The sequence below is a fragment of the Ricinus communis genome, chromosome 6 (genome assembly GCF_019578655.1).
Source record: "Ricinus communis isolate WT05 ecotype wild-type chromosome 6, ASM1957865v1, whole genome shotgun sequence".
Taxonomy (NCBI): Eukaryota; Viridiplantae; Streptophyta; class Magnoliopsida; order Malpighiales; family Euphorbiaceae; genus Ricinus; species Ricinus communis.
The window spans coordinates 29,383,831-29,395,566 of record NC_063261.1 but is presented as its reverse complement, the minus strand read 5'-3'; the positions used below and the strand labels follow the sequence as shown (position 1 = coordinate 29,395,566).

The 11,736-nt window shown below is 36.9% G+C and overlaps 1 protein-coding gene across 1 annotated transcript; it reads right to left on the bottom strand.

Moving 5' to 3' along the window:
- Positions 1 to 674: 674 nt before the first annotated feature.
- On the bottom strand, positions 675 to 2,285 carry LOC107261713. Its single transcript, XM_015722831.2, has 5 exons — positions 1,716 to 2,285; positions 1,313 to 1,612; positions 995 to 1,192; positions 858 to 921; positions 675 to 814 (listed from the first exon to the last, which is right to left on the bottom strand). Exons 1-5 carry the CDS (start codon positions 2,283 to 2,285, stop codon positions 675 to 677), a joined length of 1,272 nt encoding a protein of 423 aa, XP_015578317.2.
- Positions 2,286 to 11,736: the final 9,451 nt, after the last annotated feature.

Sequence of the window (11,736 nt, the reverse complement as noted above, 5' to 3'; positions counted from 1 at the left end):
GCACGGTTCAAGAGGACTCAAGAAGTAGCTACTCTATCTAAGGATGCAGATGCGGAAAGAAGAAGAAGATAGAAAAAATGCTTCTTTTTAGATCTCAGTTATTTTACTTATGACTTTTAGCTTTGTTTTTGTTTCAGTTAGTGTGTAGAATGATAAGCATATATATATATATGATAGCAATTCACTTAGTAAAAGCCTATATAGGTACATTTTGATTTCTCAAGATATAACTCCTATCAGTAGCTAGTTTTTTCAGATTTTCTAGCTGATTATTTTCTCTCTTGTACCTTGATTTTTGCTTGACAAGCTTTTTCAGGTTTTCCGATTAGTAGGGTATTTTTTCTATTTATTTTTATACATAGTATTTCTTGAGACGATCCAAGTTGATTGATTCAGTGAACTTATTCTCCTCCAGGTCTGAGATCTTAGCAGCACCTTTAGGCAAGATATTATTTACTAAGTACGGGCTTTCCTAACACGGCCTGAACTTCCCTTTCGAGTCAAATGCAGTAGGTCTTGTACGCTTCAATACTAGATCACCAGCTCTGATTTTTCCTAGCTTCACTTTCTTATTAGATGCTTTAGCTATCCTTTTTTAGATGCAACTGCATATGGTATAGATCTTTCATCCTTTTCTCATCGACTAGAGCCAATTGCTGCTATTTTTACTCGATCTATTGATACTCCAGTATATCGGCCTCTAATACAACTCGCAAAGACTTCAACTCTAACTCAATTGGTAAAACTGAGTTAGTCTCGTAAACCATAGAGTATATTGTTTGCCCAGTCGATGTTCGCTCAGTTGTTCGATATCCTGCAAAGAGTAACTAAAATAACCAGTCCTTGTGATTCCACACCATCTTCGAGAGTATTTTCTTCAAGTTTTTGTTGGTTGCTTCTACCGCTCCATTCGCTTGAGGTCTATACAAAGAAGATATGTGATGCTCGATCTTGTATTCAGCTAGCAGGTCCATTGTCTAACTTATGAACTCACCGCATTATCCGTCACAATATAATGTGGGACCTCATACCTGTAGATCAAATTTCTTTTTATAAACCTAGCCATCTGCATTGCCCCTATAGTAGTAAATGACTCGGCTTCAACGATGTCGATTCCCCAAGCTGCAAAGGGCCAAGAAAATGTTAAGTTGTAGAACTCGGTCGGAGGTATGTGACTCAAGTCACTATACAACTAGCATTCACAAAACTTATTCACTAATGCTATGTAATCCTTTTCCATTGTTAACCAATAATATCCTTGACGCATAATCTTCCTGGTTAACACTATGTCGTTCATATGAGGCCCGCATACTCCTTTTTGCATTTCTCCCATCACTACTTGAGCTTCTATTTTAGTCACACATTGGAGTTGCACACTCGACGCCATCCTTTTATATAGGACTCTTTCATGGCTGATGTAATTCCTGGCTTGAATCCATAATGCACATATTTCTCTGGTAGTTGCTTCCTCTAGATACTCTCTATTTTCTATAAACCTCTTCAGATCATAGAACCATGGCTTCTTTCTCGGTCCCATCTTAAGTTGCATTACCCAATCCCCTTGATAACAAGGCGCACCTGATTTTACAATCACTAAAGGCTTCATAGAAACCTACGAAGGATTGACCCAAATAGATGATGGGGTACTAACGCATCCGCCATCTGATCTCATCTCGAGGCTAGTGTATAAAGGAATACTTGGAGAAATTACATACTAAAGTCCTGAGATAGTTGACATACGACTTCAACCTCTTTTCTTTTACTTTCCATTCCTTGAGGGCTTGTTGGATTATCAGTATGGAGTCCCCATAGACCATCAACTCCTTAGCTCCTGCTACCACAACTACTTCTAATCCAAATAAACATGCTTCGTACTCCGACATGTTATTAGTCACTCTAAAGTCTAATTTCTTAACCATTAGCAACATTTCTCCTTCTAGCGTGATCAGAACTACTCCTAACCCTGCACCTCTTGCATTTACAGCTCCATCGGAGTACATCTTCCATCTTTGAATCTCAAATGCCCTGACATCATGGAACTTTAAATCCCAAGGGTCATCTTCTTCAATCGCGTTATGAGCTAAAAACTCCACTACGGCCCTACCCTTAACCATCTTCTTGGTGGCGTACTCAATGTTAAACTCTATCAGGAGTACCACCCATCTAGCTAGCTTTCCCATAAGAGATGGAGCTTCAAACAAATATTTTAGCGGCTTTATTTTTGAAATTTCATGCACCCTATAAGATTGGAAATAATGCCTCAACTTTCTTGTACCCCATATCATGGCTAGACATGTCTTTTCCACGAGGTTATACTTCGATTCATAAGGCAACAACTTCTTACTGAGATAATAGACTGCATGCTCCACCTCATTGGATCCACATTATGCTACCATTGCCCCTATGGCTTCCTCTTCCAAGGCTAAGTATAAAATCAGCAGCTTGCCATCCTTTGGCAGCTTTAGTACCAGCAGCTTCATCAGATACTATTTGATTCTGTCGAAGGCCTTCTGACAATGTTCATCCCACACAACTGGTTGGTGTTTCCTTAAAAGCTTGAAGATATGATCGCAAACCATTATGAATTTGGAAATGAATCTGCTGATGTATTACAAGCGTCTCAGAAAACCTCTGACTTCTTTCTCGTCTTCGGCATTGGCATCCTTTGAATAGCCTTGACCTTATCTCTATGCCTCGTTGACTTCCTATGTGCCTTAACAGCTTCTATGATGTAACTCCAAATAAACTCTTCTTCTGGTTGAGTCTCAAGTCATACCTTTCCACTCGTCCTAAAAATTTATCAAGAGATTGGAAGTGTCCTTTCCTTATTTCAGACTTTACTATCATGTCATCTACATACACCTCCACCTCCTTGTGCATCATGTCATGAAACAAGGTAGTGGTTGTTCTCTAATAAGTTGCTCCCACATTCTTTAGTCCAAAAGGCATAACCTTATAGCAATATGTTTCCTATTCGGTGATAAACGATGTCTTCAACTTATCCACTACTACCATCATGATATGATTGTACCCGGAAAACCCATCTGTAAAGTAGTACATCACATTCGAGGCGGTGCTGTCAACTATTACATCTATGTGAGGAAGAGAAAAATCATCCTTACGGTATCCCTTATTCAAGTCCTGGTAATCCATGCACATCTAGACCTTACCATCCTTCTTCGGACTAGGGCAATGTTTGCCAACCATTTAGGGTAGTTAAAGACATCAGGGAAACTAAACATAAATTTCTTAGCAACCTCTTCTCATATTTTCTCTGCCCATTCTAGCCTTAATCTTCTCATATTTTGTTTGACCGACTTGAAGTGCGAATGAGTCGGAATATGATGCTCTGCTATTTTTTTTCTAGACATGGCATGTTGTCGTATGACCAAGCAAATACCGTATTTTTCTATTATTCTTTCGTATTCTCTCATCTCCTCAGGAGTTATATCATGAGCTATCAAAATGTTTTATCGATTTGCATTTGTGCCTAAATTAAATGAATCAATCTATAGGGAATTGATGTCTAACATGTACATGTCAAGATTATCAAAATGCACACTACCATCAGGAAAAAACATCGCATAAGTAAGCAAAAACGTGCATACCATTGATCTTAGAAATGAAAGAAACATCATGCTCATAAATGTCAGACGTTATTACATCATCATATAAGACATGACCAATATTATCTTCTATAAGAGCAGCTAGCTCTTCTTGACTCATTTTCTTCTACTGGACAGTGAACTCTTCCAGCTTCAGCTCCTTTATCTTGGTAGTGACCCTTCTCTCGGACTTTCTTGATACTCAACTTCGACTCCTATCTCTGCGCTAGTCTTGGTGACTAGTTGGCGTGTTCCTAATTAGATTGAAAAGTCTTACAGTATTGTAATCACTTAAAAACTTGGGTGCGCGTCCAAAACCACCACTCGCAATAGGTCAATAATTCTCCTGGATCTTTTGATTTAGCAATCTTCAATTACTCTATTTGCCATATATGTAACAATCATATTACTTATCTATCTGTGTACTGTATAATTGTATAACTACAAACTATTACAAAAATTGAAAATTTAAGGTACCTTTTAGGACTTGATCGTAGATATCTAGGAGCTCGACAAAGAACTTGACAACGAAAGTGATTGTAGCACTTGTTGTGTCATGGCAACCAATGAGCAAAGAGATGATCTTATCAGTTTTTTATTTTATTTTTTAAGGTTTGAATTTTAGTGTATATTTAAAGAATGGTCTCACCCTTTCCCACTATATAATTAAATCTAAATATAAATAAAGTTATTTATTAATTTTTAAAAGGATTTTGGAAGCGATTTCAAAAAAAGTCGAAAATCATTTGAAATAGTAGGCCAATTTTTACCAATTTGGCATTATTTATAGGATACTCTAGTTTTTGAAAATTTAAAAGACAACCTTACTACCTTCGGCATTGATAATGACGATATCACCTTTGTGAGGGAAACCTTCTAATGCACAGTGGAAGGAACTCCTCCTAGGGTACGGAATCATGGCCTTCCCAATAACAGTGCAAAAGTTACTAGGATGTCTAGGACAGTGAAATCCACCCAAGATTCGATAGGACCCATCTTCACCAGTGCTAAAAACTTTCCTTCCATATTTTTCTTCAGCTCATCGTAGGCCCTTATAACCATATCCGATGGTTTCAAGTCTTTCATAGTCATCCCTAGCTTAGAAAGTACGTAAGAAGGACACACGTTGATGGTTAACCCATCATCCTCCATCACATATGGGGTTCTCTTTCCTCTAACCTCTGCTGCTATGCAGAGAGCCAAAATGTGGTCTTTTCCCTCAAGCAGCAAGTCTTCATCCGAGAAAGTGATCATCCCGGTGGTTTTGTCACTTACCGTTTTGATCATTTCTACGAGGGTAGTTGTTATGCTAATGTTTCTACCAAATAAGGCTTGGATTAGAGCCTTTCTATGATCCGATGAGTGCATTAATAGCTCCTAGATGTTAGTAGTCCTTTTCTCTTTCTTCCACTACTCTAGTAACCTAGTATCCCCGTCTCCATATACTTTCTTATCTTACTTTAGTTCTTGTACGACTTCCTTACCTTTACCCATTGCCTCAGTTTCCTTATCAAAGTCATTTTCAGCCTAGATGTCCTTGGCCTCGATCTCTCAAACTTCATAATCATCCTTAGAGCTATACCAGATGCTGATAGCCATGACCGACTTTTTTCCCCTTCTTTTCAAACTTAAGAAGACAAGGCTCACAAGCTGTTTGATCATTATCTGACCCCTAACCACTTGGCATAATATCCTTAATTCGAATGTCAGCTGAAGGAGACCTCAAATATTGGACCTTGAAGTTGAATTTTCCTGAAGGTTGTCCTAGTAGGTCCTCACACTCATACCGAGGAAATTGCTTAACTTGTTATTACCACAGTCAATCAAGTCTTGAATCTCGTGCCTGAGATGGTTGCACTAGTCCATTACATGACCAAAAGCCCGTTGATACTCATAATACTGGCCATTGTGAGGCTTAGGATTATCCTTTGGCAGTTGGAAGTTGAGTTTTCCACTCCATTTTAAATATTAGAACACTATAGATAGTGGCGCTCCTAGCTCAATGAAGGTTCTTTGTGTGTGGTTTAGTTTTGATTCTAGCGCGAGTTGGGGTGTCTTCGAAAGAGTTCATGATCTCCTCTTCGCTAAAGTCTCAGTTGATCATGGACACCTGGTTTGGGGGTAGTGTGTTACTATAGTTCAGCAAGGGATTTCTTTTGGTGCTGGGTTGGTCAGGATCGGTTGGTTTTCTAGTATCAATAAGGTCTTGAATTTGATTTTTCAGCTAAATATAGTTGTCAATATAGTGGTTGGGTGCTTGGTGGGATTTGCAGTAGGTGTTGGATTTATAACCGGGTGCATTAGGCTTAGGTGGGTTCTTAAGGGTAGTAGGCTAGAGCATGCCATTTTAAACTAACCTCTCGAAGATGTTATAGAGAGATTGCTCGAAGTTGGAGAACTTCCTCGGTTGTTGCACAGCATTCACATCTAGGATTATGCTCTCTCCAACATGGTAATTCGTCCTTCTATCGGTTCTCAGTCTTCTTTTGTCATTTTTTATCTCTTCGACCTGTAGTCCGTCATCATACAAATCCAAGAAGGTCTTCGGGTTCATCGTCTGCAACCTTTCAATCCATCCCGGAAGAACATTTTGGACCACCATTCAAACTTGCGAACTTGGTCCTTTACAGAGGGTTTGTTCTTCATTAATCTAGTCTTATTCCTCTATCTAGTCAAGGAATCAGAGAATGACTCATTTGGCTTTTGCTTGGTGGACTCGAGATTCCTAATTGACACTTCCGAATGAGTATCATAATTGTATTGCTTGACAAAAGATTACATAAATCACATCATTCAGCTTTGGCGGATTTTTCCAAACCATGGTACTGGTTTACAGCGAGACAACATAAATAGCTTGACAATTTGGGTTCTGCTCAACTGAGTAGTTCCCATGATTATTACATACTGTTTCAAATGAACTCTCGGATCACCAGTACTATTGAACATGTTCATCTCAGGCATTCTGAACTCTGCAGGCAGTTTTACTTCGCTTGTCAAAATTAGCTCTTCGAAATCATAAATAGGGTCCAAACCTTTGATTTTCGACATGCCTTGCATCTTGTCAAGCCTAGCGCTCAAGTCACTTACAGCTTTATTAGTGGCAAGGGCAGTCTCCCTCTTAGCCTGGTCTAGTAAAACTTCATCAAAGTCCTAAAAATTATGGGGCACTCCTTTTCTAGTTGGGTCCTCAACATCGCATTAGTAGTGACAGCAGCAATTTTGGCAGCAACTACAGCCGGGTCAACAGCAATAGGGGGATTAACTAGTGTAATTAGAACAACAAGTGGGGCTTGATTTACAGCCATCCCAGTGAAGAGTTAGTAGAGCTCTTCCCAAATCACACCCTACAAATCGTTAACGATAAAATTTTTAAAGGACTCAACGTCTTGCTCATTAGCTCTTTCGTTGGCCATTTCAGATGTAGCTTCAGTAGCTTAGCGCCTTGGTTTCAAGATGTTGTGCTAAAGCTCGGATTCTCGGAGAAATGGGTACCATTTCCAGCCTCCCACTATCTTACCTCTCCAACCCATAAGAGAATCTATATGGCTGAGAAATAAGGGTTAGTGTGATGCATGCAATGTGTGAGATGCATGATGCACATGACATGTATAAAGAAAGAAAAAGAAAAGGGTTAACACACATACTAATATACAATTCATCCTTCTAACCTTATTACTTCCGCACACGGTTCGTGGTGAGTCTTTCTTTCTTATGATTTTAGGTTTGGGCTTTTTATCAACAAGGGATAGTAGGCCCGATGCGTATGTCATAAGTTCTCAAAGTAGATTTAAAACAGATAAGGCAATCTTTCTCAATATAAGTATAAAAGTCTACATATTTTAGGCTGAGGTCCTGATTCCACATATTTTGGGTCAAGGCTTCGAACACTTAGGCTTTAGACACTTATAAGGAGAAACATTTCATACAGCAAGCAATAGGGTACCTAAGGGAGATTACTACTATCATTACATTAAGTTGAGACTTGGATAAGGATAAAGGCTCCCATAAGTAAAAGGTGGTCTTCCTTGGCTCGTCTCCCCACTCAAGTGTCCATGCGACCAGGGAAATTCACTCATTATTTATGAGTGATGGTTAGCCACTATCATAATTCTAAGATTCGAGTGGAACTAAAGAACCACTAACTGACACCATTAGGACTATAGGGACCAAAGTGCACAATGTGTGAAAATGGTGTAGTGATGCAAGAATAATTTGTTAAATAACAAAATCAAAGGCAAACAGACACTAGAATTAGCTTCTCTTATCCCTAGTGGAGTCGACGCTATGGACGGCGGTTTCATGCGCACACCCAAGTGTCTTTAGTGACTACGATACTATAAAACTTTTCAACCTAATTGGAAACACACTAACTAATCATTGAGACTAGGCCGGAGATGGGAGTCACCACCCAAGTAATTCACCGGGACACTTTTACTAATGAGTATTTCTAAGATTCTTTAAGAAAGTTTACGCTACAAATTTAGAGATAGATTTGGAACCTAACTTCCTTATTTGTGTATCTTAGTCTTTAATTTTATTATTTAACAAATTATTACCTATAAATACATCAGTTCATATACAAGCATACCATATAGCACATAAAATCTGCTTAGGTCTAACCATTTTTATTAAGCCCAACCCACGTTAAGATTATTAATCCAAATCGCCAATTATGGATAAAGCCTTACTAGTCTAGCCCAATTACAAGTTGTTCTACAAAGCCTTTAATTCTAGATGGACTACTTATTATGATGAAGCCCAATTATATGAACCTAAATTCTAATATAGCCCAATTGACCTAACTAAAGCATGGTAAAAGCCCACTAAGGCTATATTGATTTTAGATTTTAAGACCAATTTTGATTAATTATGTGAAAGCTTGGCCTAGAGAAGCAGTCCGATGAGGGCGGAAAGTGGATGTGGGGGCAAAAGATAGGATGCTTGGACAAGGAGCGGCTTCTGGCAGGCTTCTAGGATGGCAGCACTCTAAGGTATGGGGGTACATGAATGAATCGAATTGCACATTGAAATGGGGCGGGAATGGTTGATAACATATATGTAAAGAGTTGGAACTAATCACATAAGGTGTCTTTTGGTTGTTTAGCTGTGGAGTTGTAGGAACTCCAAAGTTAAACGTGCTTGGTTTAGAGAAATTCCAGGATGGATGACCTCTTGGGAAGTTCTCAAACTAGCCAAATGAACAAAACTGTAAGGCTAGTGGGGGCCAAAGCACAATATCTCATGTGATCTGATTTTGGGTCATTAGAAATGGTATTAGAGCAGGACCCTTCTAGTAGATATGTGGTGTTTGAAGACGAACCAGGCAGAAGCTAGTGGGTATGTGACAACCTGGCCTAGCGGTCCAATGAGGACGGGAAGTGGACGCCAGGGCAAGAGATAAGATGCCTAGACAAGGAGCGGCTTCTAAGATGGCAGCAATCTAAGGTATTGGGGGTACATGAATGAATCGAATTGCACATCAAAACGAGACAAGAATGATTGATAACATATATGTAAAGAGTTGGAACTAATCACATGAGGCGCCTTTTGATTGTTTGGTTGTGAAGTTGTAGGAACGCTAAAGTTAAATGTGCTTGGTTTAGAGAAATTCCAGGATGGGTGACCTCCTCGAAAGTTCTCGAACCCGCCAAAGGGACAAAATCGTGAGGCTAATGGGGGCCAAAGTGTGATCTAGTTTTCGAGTCGTTACAAATTAGCCTAATGGACTACATTCTTCGTGTTAGGTCTAATTTTAACCTAAAGTCTATGTGACCCATTTTAATTAATCAATCTTGTTACAGTTATTTGGCATGCATAAGCAAAATAAAAAAAGAATACAAAAAGTAAATCTAGCTATTACAACCCGGCCTACAACTAAAAAATGAAATAGAAACGCCTAAAATCTAGTTATAGTATACAAATAAATTCAAAATCCATGAAAAACTAAAATTAGGGCCTGGAGGGATTTAAGCCGATCGGCTATGGGCATAGAGCCGAATCAGCTCAACATAGAGCCGATCGGCTCTAGAGCTTATACAAGAGATTTTTCTTTGTTTCTTCACAACTTCCACATCCTAGAGCCATGCTTTCATGCACAAAGAGAAAAAAAAACCATTAAGAAATGCGTGATTGAACAAATAACACATAAAAATATTGAATAATAAAAAAAACCTAATGGACATGTAAACCCTAGAATATTTGAAACTAACAGTAAACCAAAACGACAAAATATCATATTGTGATCATGGAACCCTAAAAACATTTAATTATAAGGACATGGAAGGATTATAAATCTAACCTACGACCCTAATCATATCACTAATCATTAAAAGAAAAAGAAACACAATAAAAACTGTACATGTTCCAATTATCATATTTAATTCCTAGTATGTTCTTATTATCATATTCAATTCTCATCATATTATAACATGTTATTTCATAAGAACAAACCTATTCTAGTCACATAAAACATATAAAACAATAAAAAGGAACCCTAATCATGTTTCTAAGAAAACATAAAAGAATAGAAAAACCAGTTTATTAGAAGATGATATAGATGATGGTGGATGTAGGGGAACCCTCAGGTTGTCGCCATAGATGGCTGTTATGCGAGCTTCAAGAGATGATAATGCAGTTGAATCAAAGATAGATTGGGAATTCAGTGCTGCATGAGATGTAGAAAAGCTTCTATTGTTTATAATAAAAGTTTCCAAATCTAAGGTTCTTTTTTAGTGACCTTATTCTCTAGTTACCAAGAAACACTCTCTGCTTATTGAACATAAGTTTACAATAATAGTAGCCTCTAATTGATGTTGCTAATCCCTTAACCCTAGGTCATAATTTTCTATTTATAGAGGTAGGTTTTAGGAAACCCTAAAGGAGCGTATAGACTTCAATCTCCATTAAAATCCTTTTTAAAGAATCGATTTTTTCTTTATCAGATAATTATTTATCAATATCCAAACCAAATCTTTAAAATTCAAAAATAAACATCATTAAAATCCATCAAAATTTGTTAATTTCTAGTGTTATTTAAGTTAAAATATGCGTAAAACGGCTTCAGTTTTGAATACCAATCAATCTGCATTATGCAGTACATAGAGCCAATCCATTTATGCTCATCGATCGTCCTTCTCGCAGGCTTTTTTAAAGTGAAAAGTTCTAAAAATTTGGACAATTTAGTCTCCAAACTTATAAAAACTATCATTTCACCCCTCGAAATTAATATATTTTGCTAATTGAGTGCAAATTGATTCTAGAAAAGTAATTTTTGATTTGATTATCCTTAACCCTAATTTGAATTCGCCCCTCTTCAATCCTGCGAGACTCGAGAAAAGGCATTAACTTTCATGTATCTAGATATTTCTATATCCGAAAAATTGATGCTGACATGTAACTTATTAATCAATAAATTAATAAAAAGATTATAAAATTATACATAAATTGGAATTCGATGTGTCAAGATATAAGCACACATGTCAAAAAAATTAGGTCCCAAAAATTCATATATATATACACACACACATAGTATTTGGTTGAAATCCATAAAATTTATAGAATTCATTTACAAATCTAAAGTTTATATGCTTGAATGAAATGAAAATTAATTAGAGTTCTATATAATCAGATTTGTGTTAAATTGGTTATAACTAAACTAAATTCTAATAAAATATGTAGAATTTTCAAAAGAATTCTACGTTAATAAGTCAATATATTTTACAATACCAGAATATTTCTTTTAATTTTATTATTTTTATTTTACTTTTTCCTTTATGTCTTATCCTCAAATGAAATCGATTTACGGATTTTAACCAAATATAGTATTAAAAACCTTTAGAATCTCGGTTGTGAGAAATACAAAACCAGCCATATTTTTAATTATTAAATTCAAAGAAAGAAAACTTTTATGATTTGTGCTATCCTTTCCGATAATTAACATTTTAGATCAGTATTGATGATTATACACGTACTTAATTATCCATTATCCATATTCTTAATTGTGTGATTAACTTAATTAATTAATTAATTAATTAGTTAAAATATACACCAGCCAATTCCAACTATTTTTTCCCATTCTGCATTTGAAAAAAGATTTCCTTAAAATGGGAAGTAGGGATCTTCATAACGTATT

Bases quoted from the DNA above. Each gene is read 5' to 3' on its own strand.
- LOC107261713 (XM_015722831.2), bottom strand. From the start codon at position 2,285: ATGATATGGGGTACAAGAAAGTTGAGGCATTATTTCCAATCTTATAGG. The intron at 1,613-1,715 runs GTATGTAATTTC...AATCCTTCGTAG, and splicing joins TCAACTATCTCAGGACTTTA to GTTTCTATGAAGCCTTTAGT. The intron at 815-857 runs GTGTGGAATCAC...TACTCTTTGCAG, and splicing joins AGAAAATACTCTCGAAGATG to GATATCGAACAACTGAGCGA.